Source organism: Nothoprocta perdicaria, unplaced genomic scaffold (genome assembly GCF_003342845.1).
Source record: "Nothoprocta perdicaria isolate Ctin4 unplaced genomic scaffold, notPer1 scaffold_76, whole genome shotgun sequence".
NCBI classification, from domain to species: Eukaryota; Metazoa; Chordata; class Aves; order Tinamiformes; family Tinamidae; genus Nothoprocta; species Nothoprocta perdicaria.
Window position 1 is genome coordinate 1726167 of NW_020456043.1, and position 20728 is coordinate 1746894.

A 20728-nucleotide genomic window follows, 5' to 3' on the forward strand; every position below is an offset into this window, starting at 1 on the left:
TCCAGGACATGTCCTGGAGGTGCCCAGCGCCAGGACATGACCTGGAGGTGCCCAGTGCCAGGACATGGCCTGGAGGTGCCCAGCACCAGGGTGTCCGCATGGTGCCCAGCACCAGGACATCCTGCCCAGCACCAGGACATGTCCTGGAGGTGCCCAGCGCCAGGACATCCCCGCAGTGCCCAGCGCCAGGATGTCCCCGCGATGCCCAGCACCAGGACATCCCCCGGCAGTGTCCAGCTCCAGGACATGTCCTGGAGGTGCCCAGCGCCAGGGTGTCCCCGCGGTCCCTGCCATGCTCGCCCTCCCGGCAGGGCGGCCGGGGCTCCCGCGCTGCCCGCGGCGCCGCCGCGACGAGGGAGGCGCGAAGGCCCCGGCCGGTGCGTGGGGGCTGCGCCGCCGCGCTCTGACTCACTGGCGGCAGCAGCAGCAGCAGCAGCAGCAAGAGGAGGAGGAGGAGGAGGAGGGGAGGCAGGCGGGCGCTGAATGCTGATGAGGCCGCAGGAGGGGATGCGGCCGCCGCACCGTGTGCCGGAGGCACCCGCTGCTCCGGGGCTGAGGGGACGTGGCCGGGGCTGTGCCGGGAGAGCCGGTCCTGCCGCAGTGACGTCCCCACGTGCGTGGGTGGCACCTGGTCCCTGCCGCAGGGATCCCCATCGCCGCGGCGCCGCTGTCCCTGCCTTGGGATGCCTCGGTGCAGGTGTGCGTGTCAGCCCCTTCCTCCTCCTCCTCCTCCTCCTCTCCATGGAGGCTGCAGCGGTTCCATCTGCTGCAGAGCAGGAGAGGAGCCAGGGGCAGCCCTCGGAGTGGGTCAGGCCCTGGTGGGCACATGAAGCTCTGCCCATGTGATCCGGAGTAGGCCCTTCGCATGTCATTCCAGGAGGATGTGTTTCCAGGGCGGAATCCTCCTGCTGGGAAAGGCAGCGCTGMCCTGTGGTGGCGGCTCCGGGCGGGAGCTGTTTGGGGTGCTGGAGGCTCCCAGGAGCGGTGCCGCAGCCCTTGGGTGCCCTGCTCTGGTGACACCCCACAATGTTCCTTGTGCTGCAGCTCTGTTCTCCGCTTTTGACCCGTGGGGAGTGCGATTCCCAGRACCCCCGAATGGCCGAGGAAGGGATCCCTAGGGATCCCCCAGCGCAGCCCCTGCTCCCGCAGGGAMACCCAGAGCACGGGGCACCCGGGCGCATCCMGGCGCCTTGGGAAGATCTGCAGAGCAGGAGCCTCCGCAGCCTCCCTGGGCAGCCCGTTCCGGAATTCCTGCCGGAATCCTTCCGAGCTCCGAGTCGGCCGCCGGTTCCGCAGCGTCGCTGCCGCGGGCGCCGGGGCCGCCCCTTCCCGCCTGCCCCCGGACACCGCCGGTGCCTGCGGATTAGCTCGCACTAATCTGCACCCAGGCACAACAAGGCAGCGCTCCGGCCGCTTGGATTTCCAAGCCGACCAGAGATGATGAGAAATCCCCTCTTTTTGCCATCTTCCGTGCTGCACAGCTGGTGAGAGAGGGGTAGAGAAACGCAGGGGAAAATGGGTTTTTAATCTGAATCGCCCCACTTTTATCCATGTTTCGCAGCTGTCTGGGCTTTATCCTCCCGAGCTGTAGTGCCACTTGTCGTGTCGAAAGCAAAAGCACAAGATGGAGCTGGATCAAGAGCTCTGCACGCGCCGGAGCCCCTCGCTTGCAATGGAAAGTGGGTGGTGAGCATGGGCTCAGCAGCTTGCTCATGATTTTAGAGATATATATATATGTAGATATATGTATATATGTATATATATGTATATATATATTTATATATATTTATATATATATATAAAATATATGGACAGCAGACATGCATATCTATGTCCAGTGCTCCAAGGAACCCTGCTCAGGCTGCCTGGGCTCCTCCGGAGGAGCTGCTTCCTCACGATGTGAAGGTGCTGCTGGATCCATGGGAATTCCTTTAGCCCCGTGGGTTTGCCAGGGATACGGGGGCAGTTGCTGCGTGACAGAGACCTGTCTGCGTTGAGAAGTGCAGTGTTTGCTGCTGAAGGGGCAGCAGGGCCCGTGGAGGCGCCTCCTGTCACCTCCTCCTGGAGATGTCAGTGGGGACACTGTCACCCAAGGAGTCCCCTGCTCCCCAGCCCAGGTGCCAGGAGAATTAGCAACCGGAGCAAACAGCAATCTGCTGTTAAGTAARTGGAGCTAAAGGGAGAAAAAAGCATCACTGATTATTTATTAGGTGTCACGAGACGCGCTAGGAGCCAAGAGTGATGYAGGTGGATCCTGTTCGGGAGAATGACCTTCTGGAGACACTTAGGCTGCTGCTGCCTGTGGCCCTTCTTCCTGATCCTCCGAATAACCTGTCCCCCAAAGTGCAKTTTTTTACAGGGAAAACCTTGCTGGGGGTCACTTCCCAGGTCCTGCTCTGTGTATTATTATAAAATCCTGCTATGTGCCGCCACAGTAATACACAGTGATTTTAATAACTGTAATTTTATAGCTTTAATGTTTGATTAAAGAAAAAATAGAGCAGTCGAGCAGTCTTATACTTTCTAGGGATTCAGCACATATCCCTTGTGGTGTCTCCTTACCAAGCGTGTGTTCAGCACTTCCCACTTTGTCTTCCCGTTGCCTGGTAGAAATTAATAACCAGGGGCCTCCTGCGAAGTGCCGAGAGTCGCCAGGACTCGCAGCGACGCGGAGGGCACCGCTGCTGCCAGAGCGGCTGAGATGCCCTCGGGAACACGGTGAGAGCCCCAGCTCCGGCCCCGCTCCAGGGAAAGCCCTTACGGACAAGGTTGGTTTTAAATAGAAGTCACAGGTGTAAGATGTGGTGGTGAGATGGGTCCCAGGAGCACTGGCTGCGCTCTGCTTTCCACCTTCAGGAGTGGCGGGGGAGCTGGGAAGGGCACTGACTGTTTAGGAGGGTGCTGGATTCACAGACCCACAGSATGGCTGAGGTTGGAAGGGACCCCYAKGGATCCCCCAKCSCAGCCCCTGCTCCMGCAGGGACACCCAGAGCACGGGGCACCCGGGCGCATCCMGGCGCCTTGGGAAGATCTGCAGAGCAGGAGCCTCCGCAGCCTCCCTGGGCAGCCTGGGCCAGGGCTCGGGCACCCTCACACCAAACAAGTTCTTCCTCACGGCCACACGGAGCTGCCTGGGCTTCACCTTGTCCCCACTGCCCCTTGTCCTGGCACTGGCCACCACCCAGAAGAGTTTGGCCCCTTCCTCCCTCCATCCTCCCCTCAGGTGTTTGTCCATGTTGATCAGATCCCTCTCCCCCTTCTCTYCTCCAGGCTCAACAGGCCCCGCTCGCTCGGTCTCTCCTCACACGAGCTGCTCCAGCCCCTTCCCCATCCCTGTCGCTCTGCGCTGGCCCCTCTCCAGCAGCTCCACAAGCTTATCTGGAGGTTGTCAGGCCCATTGAACTATTTATTCAGAGATTTATTATTGTCTTCAGGTAGACAAGCTGGTCATGGAGTTATTTCTTCCAGTGAATGTTTTTGGAAATGCTGAACAGCCAAATAAGCTCAGCCTGGAAGGGAGGAGTTTGTGCTTACGCGGCCACCCTGTGCTGAGCCGCCCCGGGAGCTGCTTCCATCACAGCAGGGCTTGTGATTCCCAGTGCCCTCCCTCTGACATCCCCCTCCTCTGCCCATGGAGAAACATCCCCTGTGCTTAAATGTGCCCCAAAATTGTGCTCTGTAAGCACRACGAGGCTTACAGACCGGTGTGACCGCCGGGAGCCCTTGTGCTGCAGCGCTGCGTTCCGCGGAGCTGTCTGCGGCCCCGCAGGAACCCGCGAGCTGTTAATAAATCCYGCTCGCCAGGGACTCCGAGCGGGGTCGTGTGCCTGAGGACGGGCTCTGCGAGAAGCTTTTAGCCTCAGCAGAAAAATCGATTTTTATTACATTGCCGTCGCTTTMTTTAACTGGGCCGTTTACTCGGTTTGGGGTCTGCGCGTTGGTTCGCGGTGGCGGTGCCAAGCAGCCAAGAGCCCCGTGGGTGCAGGGGCGTCACAGGCCGGGGCATCTCCAGGGCGCGTGGTGCCACATTCCTGCTCCCAAGGCGCTTCCCGCTGCCGGGAAGAGCCCGCGCGGCTGCAGAGCCCGCGATTCCTTGGGGCTGCAGCAGCAGCAGCGGGTCCCTCCTCCTCGGGCACAAATTGGCCCTCGCTGGTGTCCCCCGCTCCAGGTGGCCGCGGTGGCTCCGTTCCTGTCGCGCCGTGTGCCGCCGGTGCCRGGCTGCTGTTCCGGAGCTCCGCAGGGCTCTTCCCGCTGCTCGGGAGAGGGGACAGGCCTGGCTGAGCCCCGCTCAYGCGCTCGTGTCCCGCGGGGCCTGGGAATTGGTTAAAAGGGTAAATAAAAACACCAGCCAGAGGAGCGAGGAGTTTTCCCTAGGCCTGGCRTTTTCCCTAGACCCTGGCGTTTTCCTTCCCTAACTTAATGCCAAGCTTGGCAAAGTGCTTTTGATTAAAAACCCCAAACTTAGCATTATAACATTCCATTAGAAACCCTGTTTTCCCTGGCATTAGTGCTCAGAGCCCTCAGCCTTTCTCTCTCCCAAGCCATTGCAAGCAGGATCCACGGCCTCTTCCCGCTCCTGGTGCTCCGGAGCCTGAGGTGGGATCCCTTGTGAGGGCCACACAGGCCAGAATTCCTGCTGGATCCTGCAGGGAGGACCTGGTGGAGAGGCACAGAGTCACTGCGGGRAGGAAGGGAGATGCTCTTTGCAGCAGGGTTTCAGTGGGAGCGTTGGGTGTCCCGGGAACGTGCACATCCCTCGGCCTGATGCCTTCTAGCCCTTGGATGCAACCGGCAGCTCCTTTCCCATTCCCTTTGAAGCTGGTTTGTGTCGTGGAGCAGGAGGCAGGAACTGGGAGGCCCCCCCAGGTGCCGTCGCTGCAGCCTCGGGTGGCATTGGAGGCTGAACCTGTAAATATTCCCAAATCCCTGGCTTGCTGTCAGGTCCCGAGGACGCACGTTGGGAGGCTTCTTTTCTGCTCTGTTAAAGCAAGGACCTAGTCTGTGTGCGGCTGCCCGAGCCCCGGCCCGGGCTGCCCAGGGAGGCTCCTGCTCTGGGGGTATTTACTGCATTTCGGAGCCCTTCCTGCCCCAGGCCGGAGGTGCTTTAAGGCCTCGGGAGCTGCTCTTTCTTTCCCATGGGAAGCGATTACCGACATACCCGGGATTTCCCATCCCCGGGTGCCTCCCGGACGCTTCGCTTCCTCATAAATACTCCTGAATGATTCAGTCCATTAAGGCTTCCCTGGGACACTGAGATGTATTGCCTGGCTCCAGTGATCCGGATACCCTTCGGCTCCGTGTGCCGAGCCGCTCGCCCCCTTGCTCGYTCTGGATACACCCACAAGGTCCTCATTACTTCCTAATTAGCCGTACGTCCTTTCTTATTAAAGAATAATTTTTAAAGGCTCCCATTACACCAGCTCTTCCAGGGTTATTGATTTATTCTTCCTTCTTTTTTATTAATGGGCCTGCAGTCCTGCGATCCTCCCGCTCGGCCTCTCCCTGCRCGGCAATCCTGCTCCCGGGGCTCTTCCCGCCACGTCCTTCCTTGCTCCAGGCAGCCCTTGGGCTCCCTGGTGCTTTGGCCATCTGTGCTGTTCTCAGCACATTTTTTTGGTTTATTTGGGTTGAAATGGGCGCTCAAGAGACATTTTCAGAGCCCTCCTCCAGGACGAGGCAGCGCCATTCCCAAAGGACTCGTTCCTGGAGAGCTGGAAGCCAGAATCCTTGGGGGATTTGTGTGTAATTGAGTCCCCTCCAGCAAATCCTTCCCCTTCCTCCAATGCTGACCGTGTCGGGCCGGCCCTTTGCAGAGGATCTGCCRTTGGGCTGGGAGCCCGTCCGGAGCCGGCACTCCCACCTTGTGCTCTGCTTCCCTGCTTCCCAACTGTGCTCCAGGCCCGGCAATGTCCGAGACAACCGGAGATGAGCCCCRGGCAGCGGCTCAAACAGAAGGAGAAGGGATTTGCTTTGCGTGAGGTGTCCTGGAATGGGTGTTATTTTGGGATCGTGGATCCCGCTCTGGGGGCTCGGCTGCTTTGCYCAGCACCAGGAGCTGCAGGATGATCCAGGGACTTCTCCCTGCGGGGCTGAGCCCTGGGCTCCCTCCGCCTGGTGCCAACGGCTGTTCCACRAGCGGCCCCGTCTCCGGGTGACGGTATCCATGGTGACGGGAGGTGTTTCTGACGGTGCTCACAGGCGAACAGCCTGTGTCCGGAGCCCACCCCTGCAAGGAGCCGGTCCCGGGCTGCGTGTCCGGCGCGCCCGGAGCAGAGCAAGCGGCGCTCGGCAGAGCCCCGGGCGCCTTCGTGAGCCCGGCCTCCCTTCCACTCCTCCGTCCGCCTCCAAACCTGGCTCCTCCAGTCTGGAGCCGAATCCCAGCGCAGCAGGAAAGGGCCGTCCTGGTGTCCGGACYGAGCGGCTGAGCAGAGCAAGCACGAGCAGGGACAGGCTCGAGGCTGGGCCAGCCCCAGGCAGCCCAATAAAGGGATAGGAAACACTGGGCATCCAAGCGGAGCAGGACCAGTGTCCCCCTTAGCTGCTCTCAGTGCGGGGGAGAGGGCTGCGGGCTGAGAGCCCACACGCTTGTGACACTGATGCCAAGGAGCTGCTGGTGGGCCCGTCGGCACGGCCGTCCGTAGGGACAGGCRTGGGGAACAGAACGGAGGGGACGTGAGCGGAGAGAGGAGCTCGCGTGGGCAGCACGAGGCCGGCGTCGGCCCCGTGTCCCGGAGCGGCCGGGCAGGACGTGCGTGTCCTGCGGAAGGGAGGGCTGCCCGGGGCTGCCCGGGGCCATCRGGGCATCTCCCACATCCAGACCTCCCTGAGTGCCGTCCGTGAGCACCTGCTCCTCCTTCCGTGAAGGGTTCCATTTGGAGCACAGGACCTGGAGCACTGGGGGCAGCTCTGGGCTCCCCGGGACAAGGGGGACGTGGAGCTGCTGGAGAGGGGCCAGCGCAGAGCGACAGGGATGGGGAAGGGGCTGGAGCAGCTCGTGTGAGGAGAGACCGAGCGAGCGGGGCCTGTTGAGCCTGGAGRAGAGAAGGGGGAGAGGGATCTGATCAACATGGACAAACACCTGAGGGGAGGATGGAGGGAGGAAGGGGCCAARCTCTTCTGGGTGGTGGCCAGTGSCAGGACAAGGGGCAGTGGGGACAAGGTGAAGCCCAGGCAGCTCCGTGTGGCCGTGAGGAAGAACTTGTTTGGTGTGAGGGTGCCCGAGCCCTGGCCCAGGCTGCCCAGGGAGGCTGCGGAGGCTCCTGCTCTGCAGATCTTCCCAAGGYGCCKGGATGCGCCCGGGTGCCCCGTGCTCTGGGTGTCCCTGCTGGAGCAGGGGCTGCGCTGGGGGATCCCTAGGGATYCCTTCCAACCTCGGCCATTCCGTGGGTCTGTTTTGCACARGGGAAGGGCTGTGCAAGGGGAACACGCGGATCGCGCCGGACGCAGGAGCACGTTCGGAAGGAGGTGGTTTCGTAGCTGGCTGCTCAGCGGGACCCCGTGGTCGCGGGTGGTGACGGTGCTGGGCTGCAGCCGCTGCTCTCACAAACACGTTGATCCAGGCAGGGAGATACAGGCGGTTCCGCAGGCGGGTGRGTGTCACAGCAAAGTCGAGGTGCTGGCTGGCTGTCAAGGCTGCTTGTGGCTATCCCGGGTTGCAGGGCACAGATGGTTATTAGGGCCATGAGAGAAGGAAAAAGGAGCATAGTCGATATAAACTGGACTGCAGAAAGGGTGACCTCCTAGGGCTTTCAAGCTGCTTCCCCAAATATTGCGGGCTTTGAGCTGGGACTGGTAAAAATCATTATTTATGCAATGTATGTRTGCATGTAGAAATCATTGTTTATGCAGTTAATTGGGTTTACATTTAACTCCAAACAACGTAATCAGATTTAAAGATTTAAGGCCCTAATGGGATGGCAGAGCTCAGATGTGGGCAGCCGAGGAGGCAGGCGAAGGGAGGTCACTCCAACACAGAGTCTGCGCCAGCATCCATGCGGATTCAGGATGGGGCAGCTCTCCCCAGGGCTGCCTGTGCGCGGCATCCGTGCGGATTTGGGATCGAGCAGCTCTCCCAGGCGCCGGGGCCGCACCGGCTTACACTCGAGCTTCCCTGGCACCTTTGCCCCATGCGTGAAACGGGTCTGCGCTGACGCCCAGCCCACGAGGCCGGAGTCCCTGCAGAAGCCCCAGCGTGGAGCAGGACGGCTCTGAGGACGCGGCTTTGCCTGGGGGGGCTTCCCTGRCCCTTCCAGGGTCATCCCTCGTGTCTGGAAGGGAAAGCTGCAGCAGTGACGCGTGCCGCTCCAGGGACCCCAACATTCCCTGGCTCTGCATGTGGTCGGGGTGTTTTAAAGCTCCTTGCCCTGCTCTAGGAGTCCTTGCCCCGCTCCTGTGTCCTGGTAAATCGGAGCATTTCACGGAGCTCCTTTTCCATCAAGGTGACTCAAGCCCCTGGTGCCGCCTGAACCCGAGGCAGGAGGGTCGAGTGGAGCCAGGGCCGGAGCACCCACGTACAGGGAGCCTCCGTCACCCTGGGTCCCGCAGGACAGAACTGCTCGTCTCTAACGAAGGCTCTGCAATGAATTCATTGCTTTTTAAAAGAGCAATAACRCTGTTTGAGGGCTGCCTGGGATGTAGAAGGTGGTGCTTGAGGAGCCTCTACCTGCGACCTGCAGAGCGTTGCTCGAGGAGCTGAACTTGGTGCCTTTTGAGGCTGATGATGGAGCAGCTGCCCTGCTCACCCTGCGCTGATGGACGTTACTGCCGTTCATGTTTGCTGGTGATGGAGGGACTGGAGCAGCTCGTGTGAGGAGAGACCGAGCGAGCGGGGCCTGTTGAGCCTGGAGAAGAGAAGGGGGAGAGGGATCTGATCAACAYGGACAAACACCTGAGGGGAGGATGGAGGGAGGAAGGGGCCAAACTCTTCTGGGTGGTGGCCAGTGCCAGGACAAGGGGCAGTGGGGACAAGGTGAAGCCCAGGCAGCTCCGTGTGGCCGTGAGGAAGAACTTGTTTGGTGTGAGGGTGCCCGAGCCCTGGCCCAGGCTGCCCAGGGAGGCTGCGGAGGCTCCCACAGAGGAGAGTTTGGCCCCTTCCCCACTAGGGACAGGGTCCCTGTCCCCCAGGGGAAGGCAGGAAGAGCCAAGGGGGCCCGTGCCAAACACRGTCGGGACGTCCTGGCTCGTGTTGGGGCACTGCAGCTTGGCAGCGTGTGAGGGTTTGGGGGAAGAGGTTTCCGTATTGGCGCCAGCAACAGCTCCCGCGATCTGCCCATGGGCAGCCCTGGATCCCTAACTGTACCCGGAACRGGAAGCCAATTAGCAGCAGTTTAGCTTCATCAGCTTGCCAATTTAAAGGAAGTTTTAATTAAACACTCCCGTTTTAGTTAGGCAGGCGTCGCATACACTAAGCTTGCCTTGAGATTCCCGGGCGGTGGGAGCAGTGCTTTAGTTAAAGGAAGGGGACGCAGGACTCCCCTGCAGGATGCGCATCCCTGCAGGGCTGCGGGCAGGGCGCGTTTCCATCCCGGGTAACCCGGAGCGCTCCCACATCCATGACCGGTGCATCCGCAGGGACAAGCGGCGCTCGAGGCGGCGGCTCTCGGCGGGCCCGCGGGCTGCGAGCTCCTCGCTGCGGGACCCTGTGCGGGGCAGGAGCGGAGGCGGCGCCGGGGTGAGGGCTGCAGAGCGCGCCCATCCACACTGGTTTGGTCTGGTTGGTCTGGTTTGAAGCGCAGACTCGGTGGATTTGCTCGTGCTTTCACCGACCCTAATTCCCGCACCCGGAGGGCTGCGGGGCTGCTCTGCTGCTGGCACCGCACCGGGAGGCAGCGCTGCCGTCTTGCCCGTGTCGCCCGGTTGTGGGTGAYGCTGTGGCCGTCCCTGTGCGCTGCCCGAGGTGGGTGGCGGCGCTCGCCGCGGGCCCCGCGCCCTTCCCGTGCCAGCCACGTCCCTGCACGGCGGCACCAACAGCGTCACCGTCACGTGCAGCGCGGTGTCCCCACGTGGGTGATGCCACCAGCAGCCCCGGCACAGCAGGACACCTCGGGAAGGTGTCCCGGCTTTCCCAGCAAGCACACAGGCGCTGCCGGCACTGGGGACACCAGGAACAAGGGGCTGGGGTAGCCGGAGGTGCCTGGTGCCGTGCGGAGCAGAGGAGCCCGCGTGGGCAGAGCCGGGCGCGGAGCACGGAGCCAGGGGCAGCCCTGTCCCCGTCCCTGGCGGCCGAGGGAGGCCACAGTCCCCGGCGTGTCCCGGTGCATTCGCCAAAGAGCTGCCCAGCCTGGCGCAGTCAGGGGCACCTCGGGCACGCTCACTTAGCCGGGAAGCGGCGGCCTCATGCTCAGGTCTCCTGGGAAGCGGCACTAGGGCCATTTCTGGGCCCTTGAGCTGCTCCTTTGCTGTCCCAGCTCCGACACCTCTGGCTTCTCCTCGGTTTCGGCTGCAGACGGGAGGCGGGAGCCGGCGCAGGGCCCAGGTGCCGAGCGTGGGAGCCGTGCGGGTGTCGGGGCAGGCGGGAGCCCTCCCGGGGCTCCGGGCGCTGCGGGGCCGGTGCAGAGCAGCCCCCGCGGCTCCGCAGCCTGTCCAGGACGTGGCCTGGGCACGGCCCCCCTCCCTGACCGACCTGCTCTCTGTTCCCCCTGCAGAGCCAGCTTTCCCAGGCCCTCAACGGCCTGTCGGACAGAGCCAAGGAGGCCAAGGAGTTCCTGGTGCAGCTCCGCAACATGGTGCAGCAGATCCAGGTAYGGCAGCCCGGGCCGGGAAGGGCCCCTTCCCACGGGATGGGCACGCGACGGGCCRGCCCAGTGACCGGCTGCGTTTGCTGGGTGCTCTCCCAAGGGCACCCGCCTGCCCCTGTGCGTCCCCCGCTGCAGCCCTCCCGAAAGCTGCCGCTTCCTCAGCCTTGCACAGGGTGGGCAGCTCTGGCAAAGGAGAGGACAGAGGGCATCCTGCTTCCAGAGCAGCGCTGCTGYGGGGGGCCCAAGGAGCCCCAAGCACCCATGGGGAGCCCCAGCACCCATGGGTTCAAAAGGGACAAACTCTAGGGACACGGAGAGAATGAAACGGTCAGGATGGTGCCTCCCATGCTGCGGGCAGGAGGAAGAGGGGTTGTCATCAGAGAGGAGCTGTCCTGCCCTCAGCCCATTCCCTGCAGGCTTCCCTTGGGAATTCCCTGCAGGCTTCCCTTGGCATTCGGCTCTGCTGGGCTGGACACATCTCCACTCTTGACGCGGTGAGAGGGTCCCCATCCCTCCGACACCCCTCACACCTTGTCCGAGCAGGGGGAACGTCCCCTGCAGCAGCCGCCCTGGGGCAGAGATGGCCCAAGCTGGTCACTCCTGAGCTGGTCACAGCCATTGTGCCAAAGTCCCTTCCCACAAGGTTTTGCAAGTGGCATGAACGTGTATTTGGGAGCASACTGGGAGCACTGGATGACAGAGCAGCCCTTTCACACCCACATACTGCCAGATGGCGGTGGCCTCGTGTCCTGCGTGGCCGCGGGTGGCCCTGGCAGCACCGTGATGCTCCGTTCTGTCCCACAGGAGAACAGCGTGGAGTTCGAGGCCTGCCTGGTGGCCCAGTGCGACGCCCTCATCGACGCCCTGAACCGCAGGAAAGCGCAGCTGCTGTCCCGCGTCAACAAGGAGCACGAGCACAAGCTCAAGGTGAGCCCTCCGGGGACACAGGCCCTTCTGCCAGCAGGGTCACACAGTCACAGGATCATTGAGGTTGGAAGGGACCCCYAGGGATCCCCCAGYGCAGCCCCTGCTCCAGCAGGGACACCCRGAGCACGGGGCACCCGGGCGCATCCAGGCGGCTTGGGAAGATCTGCAGAGCAGGAGCCTCCRCAGCCTCCCTGGGCAGCCTGTTCCGGGGKCCCCCATGGACATGAGGACTGTGCTGCTGCTCATTGCAGAGCAAAGTGAAGCACCAAGGAGGAGCAGAGAGTGGCCTGGAAAGCCCTTCCTGCCTCCTGGTTTCCCCCGTTAGCTCCGTGCTGCTGTGGAGGCTCTGAGCATCTCAGGCTACATGGGGGGCTCTGAGCAGGGCTGCACGCTGCCCCCAGCTAGCTGCACTTGTTCCCGCTCAATTACTCCGTTACAGGGTCAATTATAAGCAATCACGTCAGCAGAGCTGTGCGCAGAGCATCCGCAGGCAGGGCAGTGACCTTTCTCCAGGTCCTGTGTGGCTTTTGAGCCCCAGGCTCACCCTGCAAGATGCTGAGCGCCTTTAGCTTCCGTGGGCTTYAGCAGGGGCTGAGGACACGGGCGCTTCGTTCACCGGGCAGGAGCAGGAGCAGCTCTGCTCCGTGTTGCGGGACGCCGAGCGCTGCRTGGGCTCTCAGGGCAGTCGTTGCTCTGCGGGGAGCTCTGCGGGTGCTGCAGCTCCCAGCGCAGGCGTGGGGGCTCGCGCCCTCCGTCGGCCCCTGCCATGCGGCTCTGCACGTCGCTCGGGGCTGAGGAGGGGAGCAAAGGGCCCCGTGTCACCCGCAGCCCGTGGCGGGGGTGCAGCAGTGCCCAGCACCTGCTCACRGGTGACTGTGCCCCGGCAGGAGGCCGTGCCAGCCCACGGCACCGTGACACGGGCAGCACGGGAATGGGGCCTTTCTCACTTCTGTCACTTCATTCGCCTTTCTCGCTTATTTCTCCTCTCACTCACAGTGTCCTTCCTCCTCTTCCTCCTCCTCCTCCTCCTGCTCCTGTGTTTCCAGTCCTTCCCGCAGACCCTGTGCTGGGGGAATCACAGAATCACAGAATCCTTAAGGTTGGAAGGGACCTCTAGAGATCATCTAGTCCAAAATGCAAGGCAAGGAAGGGGAAGCAGGTGTGTTCTGCACCTTCAAACCCTTTAACCTGAGTTAAGCTCAGCCCTTAGGTGAGCGCTGGCCGGAGCCCTGCACGCTGGGGTGTCTCCTGAGGCTTCAGTGTCCCCCGGGTGACACGGGGCTTTGCACACAGCCGGTGGATGCGGCTCCCTGGGGACGGGCACAGGGGGGCTCCCCTGCTTTCACAAGCAGTGCTGTGACAGGGTCTAGGATCAGGAGAGAAAACAAGGGGCAGTGGGTATAAATTAAACCCAGGCAGCTCCGTGTGGCTGTGAGGAAGAACTTGTTTGGTGTGAGGGTGCCCGAGCCCTGGCCCAGGCTGCCCAGGGAGGCTGCGGAGGCTCCTGCTCTGCAGATCTTCCCAAGGCGCCTGGATGCGCCCGGGTGCCCCGTGCTCTGGGTGTCCCTGCTGGAGCAGGGGCTGCGCTGGGTGATCCCTAGGGGTCCCTTCCAACCTCAGCCATTCTGGGATTCTGGGATTCTATGTGTGGGTAGATTCACCATCAAGGAGAAGTTGTGCCCTCTGGGAGCCTCCAGAGAGCCAAATTCCCTGGCTGCTCAGCGCAGCGCCCCRGATGCAGCGGGGCTCCCCCTGGGCTGCCCCTCATGCCCGCTGGGAAGGTGGGTGCTCCTYGACACGTGGGTGACAGAGGACAAGTGACGGGGACGGCTGCTGGCTCCGTGCCACCATGCCTTTCACCAGGGAGCCCACGTTCCCGTTCCCATGTGGCATCCGGAATTTGGGTCAGTGCCGCTTCAGGCCTGACCTACTTTGACTTGACACACATTTCATGGAGAGCGGCTCAAGGCCAGGCTTGACTGTGGGCCAGCGCTAAYTGCTCCAGAGGTGGAGAGTTTGGGGAGCGAATGAATTTGGAAGGGGCTTTTCCTGGCCTTGTCTGAACCTCACCCCGAACCTAGCTTCGGATTAAGAGCGAAGGCTTCACAATATTGGAATGAGAAGCATCTGGGGACACGTTTTATATTTCATGCCCAGATGCCCRTTCTGCCTCAGGACAAACTCCCTGGTCTGTATTTCAGCTGCTCGTTGCTGACTTGCTTTTCAAAGGACCCGTATGATGCTGTCCAAGGCCCAGCACTGAGGCTGCCCGGCAGTTTTGTCCTGGGAAGAAACCTCTTCCCAGCCCATGGGCATGGGGTGARCTCTGCATGTATCTCGTTTAAGCTCTCAGCAGTGCAGGGCACATTTCATAGAGTCACAGAATCACAGAATCCTTGASTTGGAAGGGACCTCCAGAGGTCACCTAGTCCAACCTCTGCACACACAGGGTCACCCAGAGCAYGGGGCACAGGCTGCATCCAGGCGGGTTGGGAAGATCTCCAGAGCAGGAGCCTCCACAGCCTCTCTGGGCAGCCTGGGCCAGGGCTCTGGCACTGCCACTGCCAAGAAATTTTTCCTTAAGTTCCTGCAGAACTTTTGGTGCTTCAGTTTGTRGCTGTTTCCTCTAGTTCTGTCACTGGCCACCACTGCAAAGAGGCCKCCCCYTCCTCCTCACTGCCTCCCTTGAGGTATCTATAGACACTGMTYRGGTCCCCCCTCAGCCTCCTCYTCTCCAGGCTGAACAGGCCCAGCTCCCTCAGCCTGTGCTCACAGGGCAGATGCTCCAGGCCCCTGAKCATCCTCGTAGCCCTGCTCTCCTTCAGCCCTTGCAGTCTTGGGAGGCCTTTGCCCTGCAYTCAACACACTCTCRTGCTTCAGCTGCAAGGCCCTCGTGCCTGGGCTGCAGCCGTCACGTTTCCTGCAGGAATTAACTGTGGGAAATGCTCCTCGAGGGCCGTGCTGGGGCCCGGGAGCCTGGCCACATTCCTGAGCATGACTGGCTCTCCAGGGATAAAATGCTGCTCCATTACCCTTCTGCATGACGGGATTACAGTCTGGAGTTTTCCACATGGGTTGCTTTCCTGTACCAAACTGTGTCCATATGAAACACCATTTTCTCTTACAAATCCCTGCACCCTCTGAGAAGTCAATGTAGCCCTTTTATAGTGATGGCTTTTACCCAGAGCTGTCCCTTCGTGGTGAATTTTTCTGCCTCTAGTGCTCCAGTGTCCCTCAGCCTTCTGCTTGTTGGGTTAAATAGCCGCATGAAACCTCTTCCCAGTGTGTTTTTCCATGTTCCGAGGTCTCCAAAGGCTCCACATCACACCTGCCCATGCATCCTGCTGTGTGTTGATCAACACGGACCTGTGCAAGTGTCCGGGACGCGTTGCCACCAGCATCACTGGAGACTGTTAACACAGCAGCTCCCCTTGGGCAGATCCCAGCTAGATCCTTCCCAGACACGGAGCTGAGGAGTCACCATGGAAACGGGCACCTGGAAGCGCTCCCGGGAGCGCGTGCCCCTGTGGAGCTCCGTAAGGATGCGCTCCCGTGCAGGGGGGTTCCGTGCAGGTGGTCAGCAATGCTGCGAGCCTTCCCCGGGCCAACGCGGTGAGAGAAGCTCTCCTGAGGCTTCAGTCCTTCTCCAGAAGGACCTTCGTGGTGACCTTGGTGCCAGCAGTGAGTTTGCAGGGAAGGAGAGGACGTGGCTGTGACACCAGACCCCAGCCCGGGCTACAGACACCCTGGATGACAAAAGACTGGCCAAGTACCTTGATCCTAGAGCCRAGCAGACACTGAGACCCCAATGTCGGTGACGCAGAGGTGGAGGCTGCACCGCCAGCCTGTCTGCGTGTTGATATGTCCCTCTGAGCCCAGGACCAGAGCTCCACCAAAACAGCACCCGTGTCCGCGTGGGCTCCCAGCTCTCTCGTTCCTGCAGCGCCGGGTGCGTGTGGCACTGCCCCCCTGCCCACGGTGCCCAGGGTCAAGCGGGGCTCAGAACCTGCAAACGGCACCAAGCCGAGGGCTAAAAGCAGGAGGGAGGTGAGGAAGACGTTTAGGCAGAGATGAGTGCAGATGTTGTTGCCTTCTAGGAGCTGTATTAAAATGTAAATTATAGTTAATGTCATCTCGCAAGGAAGAAAAGCTCCCAAAATAAATTTCCTGTTTTCAGGTAGCAGTGACCTGCTGCGTGCGCAGCAAGTGGCCTGTTCACAGGCCGTGATTAGCAAGCGCYTTCTGCCTGTTGCCTTCTTTAAAACCTGCAGGGAAATAAGGGCAATTTGTAAGAACAGCCTCAGACAGAACGTATGGAGCTTCCCAATCCCTTGGCTGGCCAAGGCCCCGTCCTGTCCCAGGAGTCTCCTCTTGGGCATGGTGGAGCTTTGGTGCACTCCAAGAGTGCACCAAGTGGAAGGGTGTCCTGCAATCTGCACCTGGAGCACTGGGGGCAGCTCTGGGCTCCCCGGGACAAGGGGGACGTGGAGCTGCTGGAGAGGGGCCAGCGCAGAGCGACAGGGATGGGGAAGGGGCTGGAGCAGCTCGTGTGAGGAGAGACCGAGCGAGCGGGGCCTGTTGAGCCTGGAGRAGAGAAGGGGGAGAGGGATCTGATCAACATGGACAAACACCTGAGGGGAGGATGGAGGGAGGAAGGGGCCAAACTCTTCTGGGTGGTGGCCAGTGCCAGGACAAGGGGCAGTGGGGACAAGGTGAAGCCCAGGCAGCTCCGTGTGGCCGTGAGGAAGAACTTGTTTGGTGTGAGGGTGCCCGAGCCCTGGCCCAGGCTGCCCAGGGAGGCTGCGGAGGCTCCTGCTCTGCAGATCTTCCCAAGGCGCCGGGATGCGCCCGGGTGCCCCGTGCTCTGGGTGTCCCTGCKGGAGCAGGGGCTGCGCTGGGGGATCCCTGGGGGTCCCTTCCAACCTCAGCCATCCTGTGGGTCTGGGATTCTGTCCCTGGCTGCAGGGAGCCCCCGGGGCTGTCCCAGGACACTGTGCCCGTCCTTGCCCCACGAGGGCTGTGTGCCGCAGCGCTGCAGCCCTGCGTGCCGGGCTGGCAGTGGCACACGGTTGTTTGCTGGTCGTGCTTCCCTGCATCCCCTCTGGCAGGAGAGACCTGCAAATTCAACATCCCGGGCACATCAGGCCGAGATTTAAGCCGCTAAGACGATAAGAAGATTGTTTTGCCGATCCCATGTTCACTGCGTTTCCCCGGGAAGCAGCTGCAGGGAAGGGGGTGGCTGCTCTCCATGTGGCCAGGGTGACATTCCCGCCCACTGCCCTCACCTGGGCCGATTGTGGGCTGTGGATCAGCCAGGAGACGCTGCAGGGACGGAGGTGGGAGCAGGAATGCCGGGATCCCCTGCCCTGGCCCTGGGCACTGCCGCATCCCCACAGAGCCACTCGATGCACACGAGTGTTCAACATGGGCACCAAATGATGTCTCTACTTGCAGCAGCAGAGGCCAAAACCGAGGTGCGTTTGGGCTGCCCGCGCTGTCCCAGAGCCACCCGTCACCGCCGCTCACTCCGTCCCCAGGAGCAATATGGGAGCTCCCCCTTGTGCCTGCCTGGGTTAATACTTAGGAGCTAAACCACACTTGCTCTTGCTTGCCAGGGTTTCAAAGTGCTGGAATCCGGGCTGTTCCTGGCCTTTTCCGTCCTCTGGAGTGTTCACCTCCCTTCCCAGCCCTGTCCTCGTGGCCCCAAAGCTCTTTGCTCCGCAGCTCCTAACTCTCGCTCTCGTTGTCTCCTCGCAGGTGGTGCGAGACCAGATCTCCCACTGCACCGTGAAGCTGCGGCAGACCACGGGCCTCATGGAGTATTGCCTGGAGGTGATCAAGGAGAACGACCCCAGYGGCTTCCTGCAGGTGGGTGCCTCGCTGCTGCCACAGCCCAGGGCTCCAGGTGAGGCAGAAGGGCAGCAGAGTCACCTCCAGGTTGTGCCCGAGCTTTTCTGGATGCCACCCCAGGCAGAATGGTAAAAAATCTCCTCAAACTGCATGTTATTTTACCACTGGGCACTAAAAGTCAATACTTCAAAGGTATCATATGATGTATTATTTAAGCTTTCTTGCCCAGCTTTCTTTCGYTGCCTCCGTCACAAGGAGGTGTCCAAGTGTGGCCACGCAGAGCAAGTGCKACCAGGCCGTTTTGGGGCCGGATCACCAAGGTGGCCAAGAGAATGAGGCTCTGGAGAGGCTTGGAGGAGGATGTTCTTCCTGCCCACCACAGTCTCCTTCTCTGGAGATCTTCCAAACCAGCCTGGATGTCACTCTGTGCCCCGTGCTCTCAGTGTCCCTGCTGGAGCTGGGGGTTGGACTGGATGATCTCTAGAGGTCCCTTCCAACCTCAGCCGTTCTGTGATGCTGTAATTCTGTGTGTACATGARTGACAGAGACAGATTTCTCCCATATTTCAGGCCCCCCCACTCCTAAAATCAAGCAGACACAGGCCAGGGACATTTCTGCATCCTRACTGGAGAAGAAGATGCTTGCAGCACATGGTCATGTGCTTGAGAGCCCATTCTTCCTTCCTGGGCTGAGCCCCTGTCTTTGTAATAGTCCCCGTAGCTCCCGGGGTTCCTGTGCCAATCTGAGCCTGCCAAAGGCATCGCTAGGAATCGTGTGGGATCTCCCGGTCCTCAGCGGACAGATCTTCACGGGAAGTGCAGGGAAGGCAGGGAGCAGGACAGGTACCAGGCCCAGCRCGCTACCCGTGGCCCAGGTGGCCCTCGGTAGCTGGGGCTGCTCCTTGTCCCCAGATCTCGGATGCTTTGATCAGAAGAGTGCACTTAACCGAGGACCAGTGGGGGAAGGGGACACTCACACCCCGCATGACCACAGACTTCGACCTGAACCTTGACAACGCCCCTCTGCTGCAGTCCATCCATCAGCTCGACTTCGTGCAGATGAAAGGTAAGAGGCTATTTCCAGTGTCCTTCAGAGGCSCCGCGAGCAGCTTCTGCCCATGCTGAGCCCTTTCGATCGTTCGTCGTGGAGAGCGGGCAGCAGAGCAGAGGCTTTAGGTTCCTCCCAGCGAGCAGAGAGATTGGAAGGACCGGGAATCGAGTGGAGCTTCCTCTGTGACCTTGTGGAGGTCTCTCTCGCCTCCGTTTCACATGGGTAAAATGCAGGACATAGCTTGTCCTCACTTGCCATTGCTAGCGTGTTTCTGGGCTGTGAGGTTTTGGGAAGCAGGGAGTAGTCTTTCTGTGCAAGATGTGTATTCACTGCACCACAGTAAGGACCGGTGCCTAAGGAGGTGTTAGAACCCACCTTCTGCAATGCAGAAGGACAGGGACAGGGCTTGAGACCATCCCATGGTGACGCATGTGTCTTGTGTGGTGATACCTGGTGATACAAAGGTCTTGTATGAGCATCCAATGCATCTGCGTGAGGGCAGCCCGCAGGAGATGAAGGCTTCACCATGGGATGGCATCCCTGAGGTCCCTGCCAACCTCAGCTCTCCTATGAGATCTGGCCCCTAATCCAGCTAAGTGCAGCATGGATAGACCTTTGTGGATCTGCTTTTGGGCAAGGTCATCCCCAGACGAGGAGTTGTGCCTGTTTCTGTGCATTTTGGCTCAATCCTGCAGCCTTGTCCATCCAGCTGCCTCTATGTCTCCGATCCTTGGGCTGCCACGTCCCGCTGGAGGGTGCCAGGAGCTTGGCCTTGCCTGGCAGCGCCTCAGACAGTGCTCTGCCTGCGGTGCCAGGACAGCTGGGCTGATCCAGGCCCAGCTGAAGGTTGGCACCAGGGATCTGTGGTCCATGGGGGGCCTCAGAAGCAGCAGAAAGCGCTTCCCATGCCCATGCTCACATACCCGTCCCTGCCGAGCAGCATCTTGCACGGGTCAGCTCGGGAGCTGCTTGTCACAGCCCTGCATGTTGTCCCCCTATGTCTTTGTGCCACAGAGGCACAAAGAGTCACGCCGTTTAGCCCAGGGCATTTCCTCCCTCTCCTCTCCTGTCACTTTAAACCTCCGTTCCAGGTTTCTGTTCCTTCACAGTGTCCAGCGTGGGCCTGGACCTCCTGCTGCTGCGTGACAGGATGCCACCAGCTGCATGGCATCTTCATTGCCATCACAGCTGGATTTCCCTACTTAGGAGACATTTATACAGCCAGCCTTTCTCAGTGGCTGGACACAGAAAGGTGGTTAATCACACACTGCCTCTGCAGTGACGACGAACATCTTCAAATAATGGCCCCACTGGTACTCGCTGCAAGGACAGGGATGTACTGGGCACTGCTGCCCGCTCTCTTCATTGCCCATCATTAACCAGGCCATTATTTTGAAGTCAGTAGCATTTTTTCATAGGGGAGCCAGATCCTACTGAGAGCTGGATTCGCGTCTTGCTTACACACAGTTCATGGAGACGTAAGCATATTCCTGTCCTTCCTTGTTTGAGTTTAGCCCAGGGGGTTATTTTTAATTCATAAGAGCAAATCTGCTGCTAGTTCAGCTGCCTGCCTCCCTCTGTGGCAGTGGGCAGGGTTGTCGTGGGCTGTCCTCTCGTTTTACCCTCGCTGTGCACGTTGGATGTTGAGTATTATAGATTCTGCAAAAGGTTGTCATTGGATCCCACATGTCACAGCTCCAAGGGACAGCCAGGACATTGCTAGAGATCTTAATAATGAGCAGAGGAATGAGTGCAGGGCATCTCTCATGCACTGCCAGCGTGAGCTGGATGCAGGCAGCGCTCCTTCCGCTGCGTTAGCTCTAGCAGGATGCCTTTCTGCACTCTGTTCTGCCAGCTCACTCCTGTGAGTGGTATGTGCGAGAGCTGCCAGCACGGGCCGTGCACAGCCTGGCGTGCACAGGCTGCCCTGCACAGCGTGCCATGTACAGCCTGACGTGCACAGCCTGACGTGCACAGGCTGCCCTGCACAGCCTGCCCTGCACAGCCTGCCATGCACAGGCTGCCCTGCACAGGCTGCCCTGCACAGCCTGCCCTGCACAGCCTGCCCTGCACAGGCTGCCACGCACAGCCTGACATGCACAGCCTGACGTGCACAGGCTGCCATGCACAGCCTGCCCTGCACAGCCTGACGTGCACAGGCTGCC

At 60.8% G+C, this 20728-nt stretch overlaps 1 protein-coding gene across 3 annotated transcripts in view; it reads left to right on the forward strand.

Moving 5' to 3' along the window:
- The window catches only part of TRIM9 (tripartite motif containing 9), a 37585-nt gene that overhangs the window by 1976 nt on the left and 14881 nt on the right, over positions 1-20728 (forward strand). For all 3 annotated transcript variants that reach the window (XM_026051531.1, XM_026051533.1, XM_026051532.1), the window contains exons 2-5: positions 10644-10739; positions 11541-11663; positions 17421-17531; positions 18425-18578. In XM_026051531.1, coding sequence (XP_025907316.1) covers positions 10644-10739; positions 11541-11663; positions 17421-17531; positions 18425-18578 — 484 coding nt within the window. The remainder of the gene's footprint in view (positions 1-10643; positions 10740-11540; positions 11664-17420; positions 17532-18424; positions 18579-20728) is intronic.